Below are 18,022 nucleotides of genomic sequence, written 5' to 3' on the forward strand. Positions count from 1 at the left end.
CGGTGAACGGCGGCAGAATTAAGTATGACTCTCTCAAGGTATATATATATATATATATATATATATATATATATATATATATATATATATATATATATATATATATATATATATATATATACAGCCTCCACCCATCCATCACTCTAGTATAAAAGCTCAGCAGATTTACAACACACAATCTTTTTTCTCCAAATCCAAATTGTTTATCTGTAATTACCTCATTTTCTTCCAAATACTGCACCCATTTGTTTTCTATTACAATTTCACAGAGTTTACCTATGACACTAGTTAATGATACTGGCCTATAATTAAGTGGCTCCAGTTTGTCACCTTTATAGGTGCCTCTTTTCCATTTTTAGGCACTCTTCCTTTCTTCAATGAACAATTTACCACATTCCAGATTGACTCCATCAGTTGGTCTCTACATTCTTTCAATACCCATGCAGACACACCATCTGGTCCCATTGCTTTTCTAACATCTAAATCACTCAATAGCTTGTAGATTTCATACTTTCCAACTTAATTCATATAACCCTTCATTTGATACTCCACTTATAGGCACTACAAAATCTGCTTCCATTTTAGGTATGAATTTAAAACTCTCAATCATAATTTCACTCATCTCCTTGTTATCTTCATGTGTCCTTCCTTCTTTTTTTTAAATTAATACAATCTCTATATTTTATTTTATCATTTATTTATAAAGAGGAGGCAGTAGGCATCTGCCAAAATGATAATTACTCCCAGTGAGGTCTAAAGCACTGGATCAGAGGGTGCTGTGAAATTATCATTAAACCCAGCTGTGACCTTACTGAACGTTTCCTTTTGTGTCTCACAACAACTCTCTTCCTCCACACAAAACTACAAGCATCTAATAACACACACACCCTTCACTCAAAATTTCAAAATTCATTGCGACTCCTTCCCTAGCCTCGAAGTCCCCATCTAGGGAAGGGACCACAAGTGTCCCCAGGTCGGACTGCCCTTCTGACAACAACCCTAAATGTCTTGACACCCCCCTCAACTTTTTCTTAATTAACTTCTGCAACATTCGTGGTCTAAGATCTAATTTTCAATCTGTAAAACACCACCTCTCCTCTTCTAAACCGTGTCTTCTTTTCCTCACTGAAACTCAGGTGTCTGAGGCAACTGACAGTAGCTCCTTTTCTGTTCCCTCCTACTTTCTCTATCTTCATTTTCGATCCAAAGCTGGATATTGTGTTTATGTGCGCACCGACTTAACCTGCTCTCTTGCCCATGCTCTTGAATCTTCAGAGTTTTCCACCATCTGGCTATGACTACAGAGTCACTCTCAAACTAAATTTATCTCTCACCTAACTCCTCTGACTATAAGAAATTCTTTGACTACTTAACTTCCAAAGTAGAGCACATTCTGGCTCTCTTCCTTTTTGCAGAGATCTCCATTCTTGGAGACTTTGATGTTCACTACCAGCTTTGGTTTTTCTCTACCTTCACTGATCATCCTGGTGAACTAGCCTTCAGCTTTGCTATCCTCCATGACCTAGAGCAATTGGTGCAGCACCCTACTTCCATTCCTGACTGTCTTGGAGATATGCCTATTCTTGACCTTTTCGTAACCTCTAATCCTTCTGCTTATGCTGTCACCCTCTCTTCTCCGTTGGGCACCTCCGACCACAATCTCATACCTGTATCTTGTCCTGTTGCTCCAATCCGTCTTCATGATACCCCTAAGCGAAGGTGCCTCTGGCGTTTTGCCTCTGTTAGTTTACCGAACCTGAGGAGGTATTTTGCTGATTTTCCTTGGAATGACTACTGCTCCCATGTCAGAGACCTGTCTTTGTGTGCTGAATGCATAACAGAGGTGATAGTTTCTGGCATGGAGGCATACAATTCTCACTCTTTTTCTCGACCTAAACCTTCCAAAACTTGGTTTAACACAGCTTGTGTTCATGGTGTACATGATAGAGAGGTGGACCACAAAACATACTTAAGCCTTCCATCACCAGAATCTCATGCATTTTATATTTCTGCCCAGAACCATGCCAAGTCTGTTCTCCAGCTAGCCATAAACTCCTTCATTTACAAAAAATGTCAAAATCTTTCAAGATCTAACTCTCCTCATGGCTTCTGGCATCTAGCCAAAAATATCTCTAATAACTTTGCTTCTTCTTCTTTCCCTCCTGTATTTCAACCAGATGGCACCACTGCTATCACATCTATTTCTAAAGCTGAACTCTTTGCTCAAACTTTTGCTAAAACTCTATCTTGGACAATTCTGGGCTTGTTCCTTCCTCTTTTCCACACTCTAACTACTTCATACTACCTATTACAATTCTTTGTAATGATGTTTTCCATGCCCTCGCTGACTTAAACCCTTGGAAGGCTTATGGACCTGATGGGGTCCCCTTATTGTTCTCCGAAACTGTGCCTCCGTGCTTGCACCTTGCCTAGTCAAACTCTTTCAGCTCTGTCTGTCAACATCTACCTTTCGTTCTTGCTGGAAATTTGTCTACATTCAGCCTGTTCCTAAAAAGGGTGACCGTTCTAATCCCTCAAACTACCGCCCTATTGCTTTAATTTCCTGCCTATATAAAGTTTTTGAATCTATCCTCAACAGGAAGATTCTTAAACATCTGTCACTTCACAACCTTCTGTCTGATCGCCAGTTTGGGTTCCGTCAAGGGCGCTCTACTGGTGATCTTGTGGCTTTCCTTACTGAGTATTGGTCATTCTCTTTTAGTGATTTTGGTGAAACTTTTGCTGTTGCCTTGGACATATCAAAAGCTTTTGATAGAGTCTAGCACAAAGCTTTGATTTCCAAACTACCCTCCTACAGTTTCTATCCTCCTCTCTGTAACTTCATCTCAAGTTTTCTTTCTGACCATTCTATTGCTGTTGTGGTAGACGGTCACTGTTCTCCTAAATCAGCGGTGGTGTTCCTCAGGGTTCTGTCCTGTCAGCTACTCTCTTCTTATTATTCATCAATGACCTTCTAAGCCAAACTTCTTGTCCTATTACTCCTATGTTGATGATACCACCCTGCATTTTTCTGTGTCTTTTCATAGATGTCCAACCCTTCAGGAAGTAAACATTTAACACAGGGAAGCTACAGAATGCCCGACTTCTGATCTTTCTAAAATTTCTGTTTGGGGTAGAGCAAATTTGGTATTGTTCAATGCCTCAAAAACTCAATTTCTCCATCTATCAACTCAGCACAACCTTCCAGACAACTATCCCTTCTTCCTCAATGACAATCAACTGTCCCCTCTTCTACACTGAACATCCTTGGTCTGTCCTTTACTTATAATCTGAACTGGAAACTTCGCATCTCATCTCTAGCTAAAACAGCATCTATGAATTAAGGCGTTCTGAGATGTCTCCGTCAGTTTTTCTCACTCCCCCAGCTACTAACTCTGCACAAGGGCCTTATCTGCCCACGTATGGAGTATGCTTCACATGTCTGGGGGGTTCCATTCATACCACTCTTCTAGACAGGGTGGAACCAAAAGCTTTTCATCTCATCAACTCCTCTTCTCTAACTGACTGTCTTCAGTATCTCTCTCATCGCTGCAATGTTGCATCTCTAGCTGTCTTCTACCTTTATTTTTATGGTAACTGGTCTTCTGATCTTGCTAACTGCATGCCTCCCCTCCTCCCGCAGCCTTGCTGCACAAGACTTTCTTCTTTCTCTCACCTATATTCTGTCCTCCCCTCTAATGTAAGAGTTACCATAACCAGTATTCTTAATCATTCATCCCTTTCTTTGGTAAACTCTGGAACTCCCTGCCTGCTTCTATATTTCCACCTTCCTATGACTTGAATTCCTTCAAGAGGGAGGTTTCAAGACACTTGTCCTTCAGTTTTTGACTACCACTTTGGACCCTTTTCTGGGACTGGCATTTCAGTGGGATTTTTGTTGCCCTTGGACAGTGTCCCTCCTACATAAAAAAAAAAAAAATGTTTCTATAGAAAAGCTTTACATATGTGCACTATATTCTTTTCAAAGTTCCTTTCTTCTCTTCTTTTCCTAAGATATTAATTTCTTACTTTTTTATAATCTCTATTCCCTTTATTCCACTGCTTCTTCACCTTTTTTCCATGTCTTGCCCTTGTCCCTTTTTCCCTTCCCACATCTAGCATTATACCAACTATGCCTACTCATTTTCACTTTGTACGTTGGTACAAATTTAAACACTTCCTCTTTGTACGTATTTAACAGTGCTTCACATTTTGTCTGTACTTCCTTGTCTTACAACAGCCTATCCCACTTTATAATTCCATAAAGTTTTTTAGGTTCTTTAAAATTTACCTTTGCATAGTTTAGTCTGCCATTTCTGTATTTTTTCGAATCCTTTACTGTTATCGCTTCTAATTTAATCCCTATTACAGTATGATAACTTCCAAATGGGGGCAGTTACGTCATATTTTGCCTAGATTCCTGTAAACACTAGGTCAAACATTGAAGGTTGCTCTTCTCCTCTGTATCTTGTAGCTTCGTCTACCCATTGCTCTAAAGTATTCACCATTTCTAATTGTATTATCTCTTCATATCATAAATCTACACCCTCCCCTAGTTCCAACTCCTCCCAATTAACATTCTTTCAATTAAAGTCATCCATGAGCAACACCTTATTTGTTTTTCTGATCATATTTTCCAAGCATTTCCATAATTCTTGCATCTTATACTCTTTTGTCTTTCATATATTTGTCTTGGGTGGTATATGTGACAATAATCTTTCTCTTTTTCTTTTCACTGCCTTTAACTACTGTATCACAGTTTTTTATACCTAAGGGGAGACTTTATACTAATTCTCCCTGAAAATCTCTCATGGACACTTCACTCACCTTGTTTTGAAAAGCACATTACAAGCCACTCAGTCAGAAGGTCCAGAAAATTCAGTGAAACATGAATATTGTGCAATAATTATGTCAAACCCAAGCAGAGGGTTAGATTTAGTAGAAGCAAGTAGGGAATAGGAATATTCTAGAAAGATTAAGTAGTGCGGAAGCATGTCATGGCCAGTCACCACCTGCCAAGCTAGGGGCACAGTGATATCGACACCTTGTTGGCATCCACTCCACCACCCTCACCCTCCCTCTGACTCCGACCTGTAACCAGTCAAGAGGTGGACCCTGATTTCCCACAGTGGTGACTACATTCTCCTGAGAAGCAACCAGCAGAGGTGACACCCAACATTCCCCTGAAGGGCATCAAGGAGGGACCAAGTGGACAAGGCAGCTGGATGAGGTCAACCCAGGTCATCCTGGGGATTGCAAGGTAACACCACATGGACACCATGGGGCTGTGAGGGACCACCAGGGCTGCCTAGAGACCTGTTCCTTAACACCATTACTTCTACTCCTGCTGTGTCTTCTCTGCAGACAAGTCTTTGTGGTCGTGTGGCCAGCCCACCCACCATTCACCTAGACCCTGACCTGCCTACAGCCACTATGCAAACATCCACTCTCTACAAAGAGACAGACTAGCACTCTGGGATCTTTGGTGTTTAGTTAGTTAGCTAGCTAGATGGTGCTGCCCCAAAAAGGGGATTTGAATAGATAAGAATCCTCCTCGGTCTGTTTTTTTTTTTTAGTGTTATCTTTTTTTCTGTGACCTCGAGAGTGTTTAGTAAAAGTATTTATTTCTTTATTGATTTTTTAACTTAAGCCAGTAACTGATTTTTTTTTTTTCTTTTAGTCAACTGTTAGGAATACTTATTTATTATATTTTATTTATTTATTTATTTATTTATTTATTTATTTATTTATTTATTTATTTTATTTATTTATTTATTTTTTATTTATTTATTTTATTTTTTCTCCTCTCTCTGAATAAGTTTTTTTTATAAGTGACCAGGGAATCAGCACACTACAATTCCTAAAACTTCTGCCATCCCATCACCATATTCCACTTCTTCAACAAAGATATCCTTCTTCACCAATATTAACACTCCTCTCCCACCTTTATCTTTTCTATCTCTCCTCCATATTTTATTTGTGTTTCCTCTTTTAATTTGGTCTCTATTAAACATCCAATATCTGGTTTGTTATCTTCTAATGTACTTGACACAAGCCCATATATATTTGTGCACATAATTTTCAGAATGCTGCATTCCTTTTCAATCATATTATATTCATTCTCTATTGTTGGTCCTCTTCCATGGCATGTGTGTGTGTGTGTGTGTGTGTGTGTGTGTGTGTGTGTGTGTGTGTGTGTGTGTGTGTGTGTGTGTGTGTTTACCTAGTTGTGGTTTACGGGAGGAGTCTAAGCTTGTGCTGTCCTGTCTCAATATCTACTCTTATCCAGTTTTTCCTTAAAATCATTTATAGTGATTGCATTTACTACTTCTTTATGTAGCTTAATACAGATTCCTGCAGCCTTTGCAGGAAACTGCTCTTCTTAATATCCCTTCTTCACCTTCTCATGCCCTCTTGTGCTTCTAAAGTCTCTCACCACCAAATCATTTCATAGCCCGACAAAATCCAATGTAAGGCAATCAAGTCAACTCTCTATCCTCTCTTGCAAGGTGGGCAGGTTTAGTTTCTTTAGTCTCTCTTCATATGATAGGTCTGATATGGTTTGAGGCAAATTTGTCTTTGCTCTTATTCTCTCTCTCTCTCTCTCTCTCTCTCTCTCTCTCTCTCTCTCTCTCTCTCTCTCTCTCTCTCTCTCTCTCTCTCTCTCTCTCTCTCTCTCTCTCTCTCTCTCTCTCTCTCTCTCTCTCTCTCTCTCTCTCTCTCTCTCTCTCTCTCTCTCTCTCTCTCTCTCTCTCTCTCTCTCTCTCTCTTATGCCCCTTTTAGTGCTGGGAAACCATATCACTGCTGCATATTCCAAACAAGGTCTTATCATTGTCACAATGAAATTCAGTGTCATCTCTTCATCCAGATAGTTGAACACTGCTCTTATGTTTCTCACCAGATGATATGTTTACCCTGTCTTCCTTCTTACATGTACTTCTGTTGACAGCTTATCAGTGACAGAAATACTTTTGTGTGTGTGTGTGTGTGTGTGTGTGTGTGTGTTTTTACTTAGTTGTATTTACCTAATTATAATTTACAGGGCCTGAGCTATGCTCATGCGGTTCTGTCTCCATATCTACACTTGTTAAATTTCTCCTTAAAATTGTGCACATTTGTTGCCAGTACTATCTCCTCACCTATCTTGTTCCAAACTTTTGTATTGCTCTGTGGGAAACTATATTTCTTTATGTTAATTAAGCATCTTCCTTTTCTTAGTTTTTTGTTGTGGCCTTGTGTGTATCTGGTATTTTCTACTTCTCTTAGCAGTAGTTTCTCATTATCAATTTCTACCACTCTATTCTACAATTTATATATCAGTATTAAGTCTCTCCTTTCTCTTCTTTGTTCCAATGTTGGCAGGTTCATTTCCTTTAACCTGTCTTCATATGTTAATTCTTCCAGTTTTCGAATCATCTTCATTGCCATCCTTTGTATCCTTTCTAGTGTTTTGACATGTTTCTTTTTGTGGAGAGATAAAACTGATTGAGCATATTCCAGCTTTGGTTTAATCATAGTGGTAACTATCTTTCTCATCATGTCTTTACCCATACAGTGGAATGTTGTTCCAATATTTCTTACCATTTAATATGTATCTTTCCAACTGTTGACTATAGTGTATTACCACTCCCATATCTTTCTCTTCTTGTACATTTATTATTTCTTCATTTCCCATTTTATATATCCATTTTGGTCTCTTTTTCACTTTTCCCCATTTCCATTACATGACTTTTTTTTCACATTAAATTCCCATTTCTTACTCCAGTCTCTGATTTTATTCAAATCCTCTTGTAGAATTTCAGTCTTTGTTGTTTCTTATATGTCTTTGTAATTTTTCTGTTGTCTGCAAACAAATTCATGTAACTCTTTACTCCTTCAAGCATATAATTTATGTAGATCAGGAAAAGTATTAGTGTCAGCACTGATCCTTGTGGTACTCCACTATCTACTTTTCTCCATTTCAGTTTTTACATCTGTAAGAAGTTGAAGTGGGCGCGCCTGCGAGAGGCTCACAGACTAGTCAGCGAGTCCCGCCAAAACGAGTCTTAAGGCCCTGAAGGTTTGTTGTTGTGGGGATTTTGGCGGGAGAGGCGAGCGAGAGAGAGACAGGGTGCAGAGGAGTGGTGGATTTGCCATTTGATTTGCAGGAGTTTGGTCTTGGCAGTGTGCTGTGGGACGTCAGTGAGGTGGCACCGTAGCAGATACTGTGAACTAAGGAGGCTGCAGTGAGGAACTTGCTGTCCCTGGCTGCTATGGTGTTAGTACCGCCGTGCATGGAGGAAGAGCTGCAGTACTTCAGGGTAGTGGTAGTGGCGTACCTTCAGCGCGTTGGGTCGGTGTGCGGTTGGGCCTATAGGGTGTGAGGGTCCTGGGGGTACTGGTTAGGGTGGGACAGTGTCAGTGGCATATAACATTTCTTGTGTTGGTGCGTGAAGTGTTTATTTCTCCTGTTTATTTGTATGTGGATTTACCCATTTTCTCATGGGATCAGGTATTTTGGAGTGCCAGCAGTGTGGCCTCTAAGAGTGTTAAGCACTCATATTTTATTTGTGTTTTCTTTATTATGTACTCATTTGTGTTTTCTTTATTATGTACTCAACCATTAGATTTTTAAATTGTGGCCCGGGTTTCTGTGAACCTAAGCAGGAGGTTTAAATTAATCAGTGGGTTCTTGTGGTGAGTGCTTGGTGAGCCTAATTAAGGTAGGTTAACTGTGCCCTAGTTTTGCACTCATTACAATTGGTAGCAGAGCGTGGTTCTATGCCCTTTTGGGGAAATTGTTTCAAACTCCTGCTTGGGTCCAGTGCTTTTGGCAAAATCCACTTAAGTGTTAGTGTGGCACTACTCCTGCACAATGGAGGATTTGTTGTGTTTGGGTGATGTTGATGGCCAAGGTGTAGCTGGGGTTAAAGTTGAGTGTAAGGAGGAGAGCAGGGAGGTGGAAGTGACCCCAGAGGTAGTTGATAACTTAATCAGTACCAATGCTCAGTTATCCCAAGCAGTGGCACAACTGTGTAATAAGTTTGACCAAATGGGGCACATGCAAAACATGGTGTGGTCACGTCCTGTCCCCACTATTGGAAAATTCTCTGGAAGGGTACGGAGGGCCAGTGAGTTGGATGACTGGGTAGAGGATGCCACAGAGAAAATAAAGCAGCTGGGATTACAGGGCTCTGAGGGAGTGTCATACCTGTATGGGTTCTTGGAAGGCCCAGCCCTGTCGAAGGGTCCGCAACAGTACTGTGAAGACTGTGTCTGACCTTTTTGATTGTTTGAGGTCTGCTTTTGGACCAGAACTGAATTATACAGACTTAGAAAAACAGCTGCATGCTCGGGTTCAACAGCCGGGTGAAGGAGTGTGGGAATTTGCTGATTCTCTGGGTGTTATTGTGGATAAAATGTACAAAGTGAGAGACAAGGGAGATAAAGAACGGCAATGGCTGCTAACTACATGGTTCTGTAGGAATTTGAGAGACAGAAAAGTAGGAGTGAAGTTGGGAAAATGGTGGGAAAAGCACCAGCCTGTGAAGTGGGAGGACATGGTTCAGCAAGCAGCAGACCAAGTGAGTGAGGCTGAGCGGATTGTGAAGGAAGAAGCAGAGTTAGTGAGTGGGAAAAAGCCAGAGAGAGTTGTGAGGAGTACCCTTTCTTCACCATCTTGCTCCTTGTGTGGACAACATGGACACTTGGGATATCAGTGTGAATGGTTCAAGGAGTTGGTGTCCAAGACAGCGGGAAAACAGGAGTCCTTGAGAACAAGGGGCCAGCTCTCAAGGCCTGACGACAGGGCCCCCACTACAGCTCAGATAAGGAGTGTGACTAATGTGACCGAGGAATGGAATGATGTAAAAAGAGGGAAAGTTAAGTTGTTTGGAAAGACTCTGAGGATAGATGCGTTGGTGAATGGTATACCTGTAAGTGCTATGGCTGATTCTGGTGCTGAGGTCAGTCTGGTGACAGAGGAATGGTACAAACAGCACCTCCTCCCCAAGCAAGCTGTGATCTATGGGATGGACATTCGGATTACAGATGCAAATGGGAGGGAAATTCCCTGTTTGGGTTATGTGAAGGTGAATGTGGAAATTGAGGGAAAAAGTGTTAAAGACTGTGGACTTTTTGTGAAAGGTGGTGGTGGGGAGAGTGGTGTGGTGCAGGGCACTACATTGCCAGTGTTGTTTGGAATGAATGTGTTGAAGGGAGCCGTGCACCTGGGGCTAACTGAGAAGTGGGGCAGGTGTGTCCGTGCCATTGAGGCAAAATTGAGGGTGACACAACAGCCTCTGGGGTTTGCTGTAATTCAGCAGCAACAGGATTTAGTAATCCCGGCTGGTACCAGAAGAATAATGAGAGTGTTTGTGGAAAGTTTACAGGAAGTAGATGTAGATAGTGTGGTGTTGGAGCCCTTAGTGCCTGGTGAGGGCTACTGGGTGCCTGAAGGTTTGTGTATATTTCCCAGTTATACCAGAGTGGTTAAGGGTGAAGGATGGCTGTCAGTGGGTAACCTGGGACAAGCAGATGTGCAATTCAGGCCACAGTGGAAGGTAGCCAAAGTTTCTCATGGAAGGGAGGTTACTGTGGGAAGAGCTCACACACACACAATAGCTCAGACTGCACCTCCTTCAGTGGTTAAGGAGTTCAGGGACAGACTAGGGGTGCAGGTGGATGAGAGTCAGCTTGATTCAGCACAGTTGGAGAGACTGGATGGATTGATCCATGAGTACGGAGATGTGTTTGCTGAAAACGAGCAGGATTTGGGATGTGCTACTGGAGTGGAGCATGAAATTCACCTCAATAGTGCAGTGCCCATTCGCCTTCCATACAGACATATTCCTCCCCCATGTATCACTGAGGTTAAAGCTCATGTAAAGGGACTGTTGGAACAGGGAGTGATAGAGGAGAGTGTGAGCCCATATGCAGCCCCAATAGTGATGGTGAGGAAGAAAGATGGTTCGCTGCGACTTTGTGGTGATTATCGAAGGCTGAACGAGGTGACAGTGAAAGATGCCTTCCCATTACCAAGGGTACAAGACACACTAGATGCATTAGCTGGGGCACAGTATTTTTCTTCTTTTGATTTAGCTGCAGGTTATCATCAGATTCTTGTGCAGGCAGAAGACCGGCCCAAGACTGCTTTTGTAACACCATTTGGCCATTATCAATATGTGCGCTGTCCTATGGGGTTATCCATTAGCCCAGCAACATTCCAAAGGTTTATGGAGTATGTGTTTAGCGATCAGGTTTTTGTGACTCTTTTGGTGTATCTGGATGATTTGTTGGTGTTTGCTCGGAGTGTGGATGAGCATCTGGATAGACTGGAGGGAATGTTGAAGCTTTTGAGGAAACATGGGCTGAAGTTGAAACCTTCCAAATGCCACATACTAAAGCCCCAGGTTAGGTACCTTGGATTTATCATTTCTAAGGAGGGAATTAATACAGACCCAGAGAAAATACGGGCTGTACAGGAGTGGCCAGTTCCGCGCACTGTTAGGGAGGTCAGGGCATTTGTCGCATTCTGGTCCTTTTACAGAAGGTTTGTGAAAAATTTTGTGAAGGTGGCTGCTCCGTTGCATGCTTTGATGAGTGGTGATTCTAAGGCAGCAGTGAGTGATTATTGGGGGAAGGATGAGGCCAGAGCATTTGCCTTGTTGAAAGAGAAGTTAAGTCAGGCTCCAGTGTTGAAAAGTGCAGATTACAGCAAGCAGTTTGTGGTGGAGACAGATGCTAGCTTTGAAGGACTGGGAGCAGTTTTATCTCAGGAGCATGATGGGAGGTTGCATCCGGTGGCTTTTGCAAGTAGAGGTCTCAGAAAGTCAGAGCGGAACATGAGCAATTACAGCTCTAGGAAGTTGGAGCTGTTGGCTCTGAAGTGGGCAGTGACAGAGCAGTTTAAGCACTATCTGGTGGGTGGACATTTTATAGTGCTGACGGATAATAATCCATTGGCACATTTGAACTCTGCCAAGCTTGGGGCAGTGGAGAGTAGGTGACTGGGTGACTTGGGAAGGTTTGATTTTGAGGTGAAATACCGGCCAGGGAAGAAGAATGGTAACGCGGATGGATTGTCGAGGAGGCCCCAGGAATTGATTGAGGGAGGGGAGGAAGAGAAGGAGGTATGGGAAACCAGTCCTAACACCTCGGTGAAAGGGGCGGCTGTGATGCAGGTATGGCGTGGTGCCAGTAAGGAGCAGCTTAGGGATATGCAACAGTCTTGTCCAGTTGTAGGGAAGTTGTGGAGACAAATGATTGGTAGAGTGAGGCCAACAGAACTAAGGCAGTTGCTACAAGTAGAGGAGTTTAGACAATGGTGGAGAGTGAGAGGGTCCCTCATTATGAGGCATGGGGTGATCTACTGGCGTGGAAGGGAGACAGATTCTAGGAAGTGGAAAGTGGTGTTGCCAGTGAATCAGAGACAAGAAGTGCTTAAAGCTGCTCATGATCAGTGGGGTCATCAAGGGGTTGCTAGAACAACGTCACTAGTGAAGGATAGGTTTGCTTGGCCAGGACTACATGAAGACATCAAATTGTATGTGGCAAAGTGCAAAGTCTGTGTCATGGGGAAGGAGGAGGGTGTGCGGGCCAAGACTAAGTTGGGTACGTTGGAAGCCAACCGCCCCTGGGAAGTGTTGGCTGTTGACTTCACTTTGCTGGATCCGGCCAGGGATGGCAAGGAAAATGTATTGGTGGTGATGGATGTGTTTAGCAAGTTTGCCCTGGCCTTTCCTACTAAGAACCAAAAGGCAAGCACAGTAGCCAAGATCTTGGTGGAGGAGATTTTTCACCGTTTTGGTTGCCCAGAAAGGGTACATAGTGACCAGGGTAGGAATTTTGAGGGAAAGTTAGTGCAGGAACTATGCAAGTATTACCATGTAGCCAAGTCTCGTACCACCCCGTATCACCCTCAAGGAAATGGGATCTGTGAGAGGTTTAACCGCACCTTACATGGGATGTTAGTTACCCTTGGTCAGGAACAGCGGGAGCATTGGCCTAGGCACTTGTCAAGCCTCGCTGCCATCTATAATACCACACCCCATGCTGTCACTGGTTTTTCACCCCATTATTTGTTGTTTGGTGTGGAGCCCCATTTACCTTTGGATAGGTTCTGTGAGGAAACTGATAGTGAGCCTACTAACCATAGCATGTGGATTAGGAAGCTCAGAGAGACACAGGAGGCTGCTTGGAAAGCAGCTAAGTTGAACATCAAGAGTTACCACAATACCAATAGGTGGAAATGTCAGGAGCAAGGAAAAGCAGAGCCATTGAGGGTGGGACAAAGAGTGTTGCTAAGGGACAATGCAGTACTAGGTAGGAGGAAGATTCAGCCTAAGTTTGCAGCTGAGGTGTGGGAAGTTGAGGAGGTGTTGGATGGGGTGAGTGGGGTGTATATGGTCAGACCAGAAGGTGAGTCCAGCTGTAGTAAGGTGTTACATCGCAGTAAATTGCGTCCTTGGAATGGCAGTGAGGGCCATGCAGGGACAAGTAATGAAGTGCCAGCAGGGACAAGTAATGAAGGGCCACCAGAGGAGGAAGAAGTAGAAATGCCAGATATGACAGAAGTGTTAAAGCGCTTTGGGTTTCCAGAACCGGACTCAGAGGAACAAGTGGACTCAGTGGTTGAGCAGGAGGGAGAGGATGCCCTAGGGCCTGGTGAAGAGCCAGATGAACAGAGTGGTGAAGGCTCAGAGCAGGTTAAAGGGGTTCAGGCCCCTCAACTCAGGAGGTCTAGTAGGATTGCTGAAAGGGGTGCAACAGGTTCGTCTTGTGTTGGCTGTGGGGATTGTGCATGAGGGCATGCACAAAGTTCAGGGGGGGTGAGTGTAAGAAGTTGAAGTGGGCGCGCCTGCGAGAGGCTCACAGACTAGTCAGCGAGTCCCGCCAAAACGAGTCTTAAGGCCCTGAAGGTTTGTTGTTGTGGGGATTTTGGCGGGAGAGGCGAGCGAGAGAGAGACAGGGTGCAGAGGAGTGGTGGATTTGCCATTTGATTTGCAGGAGTTTGGTCTTGGCAGTGTGCTGTGGGACGTCAGTGAGGTGGCACCGTAGCAGATACTGTGAACTAAGGAGGCTGCAGTGAGGAACTTGCTGTCCCTGGCTGCTATGGTGTTAGTACCGCCGTGCATGGAGGAAGAGCTGCAGTACTTCAGGGTAGTGGTAGTGGCGTACCTTCAGCGCGTTGGGTCGGTGTGCGGTTGGGCCTATAGGGTGTGAGGATCCTGGGGGTACTGGTTAGGGTGGGACAGTGTCAGTGGCATATAACATTTCTTGTGTTGGTGCGTGAAGTGTTTATTTCTCCTGTTTATTTGTATGTGGATTTACCCATTTTCTCATGGGATCAGGTATTTTGGAGTGCCAGCAGTGTGGCCTCTAAGAGTGTTAAGCACTCATATTTTATTTGTGTTTTCTTTATTATGTACTCATTTGTGTTTTCTTTATTATGTACCCAACCATTAAATTTTTAAATTGTGGCCCGGGTTTCTGTGAACCTAAGCAGGAGGTTTAAATTAATCAGTGGGTTCTTGTGGTGAGTGCTTGGTGAGCCTAATTAAGGTAGGTTAACTGTGCCCTAGTTTTGCACTCATTACACATCTTTTACTACTGTTCTCATTTCTCTTCCCTATAAGTAACTTTCCATCCATTTTTTTTTTTCCATTTAATCCTCCTATATATTCTAACTTCCATAGCAGCCTGTTGTGGGAAACTTTGTCTAAATTATTATTATTATTATTATTATTTTTATTTTTATTTATTTATTTATTTTTTTTTTGCTTCAAGATCTAAATACACACAGTGTACCCATCCATCCCTCTCCTGTGTTATATCAGTCACTTGAATAGCTCATGAAATTTCTTACACATGATTTCTTTGTCTAAAGCCATACTGTTTTAATTTATTATATCATGTTTTTCTAGAAATTTTGTCCACTGCTTTTTTATCACTTTTTTCACAGATCTTACATAATATGCTGGTCATTGATATTAGTCTATAGTCTAGTGGCTCTTCTTTCTTTCCACTTTTATAAATTGGCATGATGTTTGCTCTCATCCATTCCTTAGGCATTCTTCAAGTTGATATTGAGCACTTTATATTGTCATATATTGATTTGAATAACTGTTTCTGCACTCTTTTAAAATGAAACCTGATACTCCATCTGATCCTGTTGTTTTTCTTTCTTCCAGTTCCTCCATCATTTTATAAACTTTGATTATTGTAATTTCCTACATTTGCTTTTTTGTCTTCTCATCTTGTGGTTCTTTATATTCTGATGTTTCTGTGAAAACTTATTGAGACTTTTTGTTTACCAATTCACTCATGTTTTTTGGGTCCTCATATGTTTCATTTCCATCCTTCAACTTTTCAACTTTTTCTTTTAGTTTAATTTTTCCATTTATGAACCTCTAGAACAGTTTTGGTTCATCCTTGCACTTTCAACTATATCTTTTCCATATCCTTTCTTTTCCTCTCTCTTATTTTCACATATTCATTTCACACTGTCTTAAAGTCATCTTTATTTTTTTGGTTTCAATTTCTTTTCATTTTAATCCATGTTTCTTTTTCTTTTTTTTTTCTCTCTCTCTCTCTCTCTCTCTCTCTCTCTCTCTCTCTCTCTCTCTCTCTCTCTCTCTCTCTCTCTCTCTCTCTCTCTCTCTCTCTCTCTCTCTCTCTCTCTCTCTCTCTCTCTCTCTCTCTCTCTCCAGATCTTGCCTTGAACCACATCTGTTTTCCTTTTTCTTTAGGTTTGTATAGTGGGACATCTTTATTCACTCCTTTCTCATATAGTTTCATAAAAATGTCATACTTGCACATCATTTGCTCTTTTCAGCTTTCCTCAGTCCATTTCTTCATAGAATCTCTTAAGATCAACTATATTGGCTTTCCCATAGTTTCTTCTGTTTTCTTTATATAATTCATCCTCTTCACTGACATCATTATCCGTTTCTGTTCCTGTCATTACATGGTCATTTTTTCCCATGGGGCACACATATATTAATTCTTTAGTTAGGTTGATTCCTTTTGTTAATATTAGGTCAAATTTTGTTGGTTTGTCATCTCCCCTATATCTTGTATTTTCAGTTATCTATTGCATCATTGTGTTTTCCATAGTCAGCTTCAGAAATCTTTCTCCCCATGCAGTCTCATTTGCTCCTGCCTCGAATATTTCCCAATTTACTTCTTTGCAATTGAAGTCACCAACCAATAATACTCTTTTATTACTTTTGATTAATTTACTCAAGCACTGAATGGTATTCTCTATTATTTTTTCATAGTCTTCCTTGCTCCAAGAATTTGTTTTGGGTGGTACATAGGCTGTTTTAACTGGTAGTATTTCTCCATTATTATCCTCCAAGTTAAGACTCCTTATTTCTGCTTTTCCTTCCCCATATTTCACTATATTTGTCTTCACCTCATTTCATGTCATTATCATTACACCTCCATATATTGAAGTTACTGTTTATGACAATCTGATTCTCTTCTTTTAGCTTAGTTTTCATTAAACACGCTACCTTTGGATTCTTCTTTTAATAGTCTTGTAATTCCAGTGTTCTGTGTAACAGTCTGTCTATGTTGGTATATATCACATTGAGTCCTTCATTCTTACTGTTTTTCTTTATTTTATTTTAATTTATTCCCTTTTCTTTATGTACCATTTTACTCTGTCTCCCAAAACTCAAAAAAAAATTTGGTCTTTTCTTCTGTTCTTGATTAATTTTTCTCTTTACCTTCTTTATACATTTCTTTCATTTTTTTTTCTTCTGTTTTTCTTAACGGATATATCTTTGCAATCTTAAACTTCTGTTAGTTTGGATGTTCTTTCTAGTATCTCTTCTGCTGCTTGTTGTGATTTAGTCTTATTTTCATGGGTCTTGTTTTGCTCTCCAGATAAGGTCCTAGTCAAACAATTTCTTTCACTTCTTCCTCGAATATAGTGTCATCTTCATCATTTAGTTTCTTCAACAAATCCTTCACTGTTTTTGTTTCTTTCTCTCTTTTCAGTTTGTATGGTGTATTCTCCTTTATTCCATAAACTATAACACTTTTCTTCTTATCTACTGCATCTCTTACCAGATCTTCATTGTTTTTTCAGTGCCTTCACCACTCCCTTGTCTACAATTTAATTTTTTTTTTTCAGTTCCTTTTCAATTATTTCCTAGTCAACATATACTTTATATTTTTTTTATTTTCCAGCCTTTCATTTCATCCATGACTCCCTCTCTCATCCTCTGCTCATCTTCCACTAGTTCTGCTTTCAGATCTTTATTTTCTTTCATCACTTTCTCTAAGTTGTTTTGTAATTCTTGTTTTTTCTTAATATGCTGTTCTCTCACTCTTGTTTCCTCCTGTTCAGTTTTCAGTTTGAATATTTCACCATCTTTTCTAAGGTTCTTCTCCAGTTTGTCCTGAAGGGTTTTTACCATTTGCAACACTACTTCCATCTACTTTTCTGCTGCTCTGCATCACTTTCCACTTACCTTAGTCTCATTTTCAGAAACCCTATCTCACTTTTATATTGGTTATCTTCATTAAATCCATCAAAGTTCATTTCACTTCTGCCAGAGTCTGATAATTAGCTGGCCGTCTTTGTTTTGAAACTTGGGCCCAGTCAGCTTGATCCCTGAAAACTACAACACTGTTTCCTCACCTACAGGACCAGACTCCCTTACTCAGGCCCTAGAAACCACATCTCTAGCTATTCCTGGTGATGTGTGTGTGTACACCTAGTTGTGAGATACAGGAAGAGAACCATACTTAGGCTCATGCTATCCTGTCTTTATATTTCTTACCATCTAACTTTGTCCTAAATTTGTGAATTGTTTTTGCACACACACAATCTCTTCATCAAGTTCTTTCCAATCTGTTATACATCTATGTGGAAAGCTATATTTCTTGAGATCTCTTCTGTATGTGCTCTTTTTCAGTTTCTATGTCCTGCTCTATCACATGCATCCCTGGGACCATATTTATAAAACTTTCCTTTGTGAGTCATAAGTCATCACTTAACCTGTCACTGCTATGGCGTAACATAGGCGG

At 41.3% G+C, this 18,022-nt stretch overlaps 1 protein-coding gene across 1 annotated transcript; it reads left to right on the forward strand.

Moving 5' to 3' along the window:
* Nucleotides 1-3,736: 3,736 nt before the first annotated feature.
* Nucleotides 3,737-11,995, forward strand: LOC135094848 (uncharacterized). Its single transcript, XM_063995294.1, has 2 exons — nucleotides 3,737-5,260; nucleotides 7,966-11,995. Exon 2 carries the CDS (start codon nucleotides 9,196-9,198, stop codon nucleotides 11,986-11,988), a length of 2,793 nt encoding a protein of 930 aa, XP_063851364.1. The 5' UTR covers nucleotides 3,737-5,260; nucleotides 7,966-9,195; the 3' UTR covers nucleotides 11,989-11,995.
* The last annotated feature ends 6,027 nt before the right edge of the window (nucleotides 11,996-18,022 follow it).

The sequence above is a fragment of the Scylla paramamosain genome, chromosome 47 (genome assembly GCF_035594125.1).
Source record: "Scylla paramamosain isolate STU-SP2022 chromosome 47, ASM3559412v1, whole genome shotgun sequence".
In the NCBI taxonomy this organism is placed as follows: domain Eukaryota; kingdom Metazoa; phylum Arthropoda; class Malacostraca; order Decapoda; family Portunidae; genus Scylla; species Scylla paramamosain.

Excerpts from the sequence above, each read along its gene's own strand:
- LOC135094848 (XM_063995294.1), top strand. The coding sequence starts at position 9,196 with ATGGGTTCTTGGAAGGCCCAGCCCTGTCGAAGGGTCCGCAACAGTACT.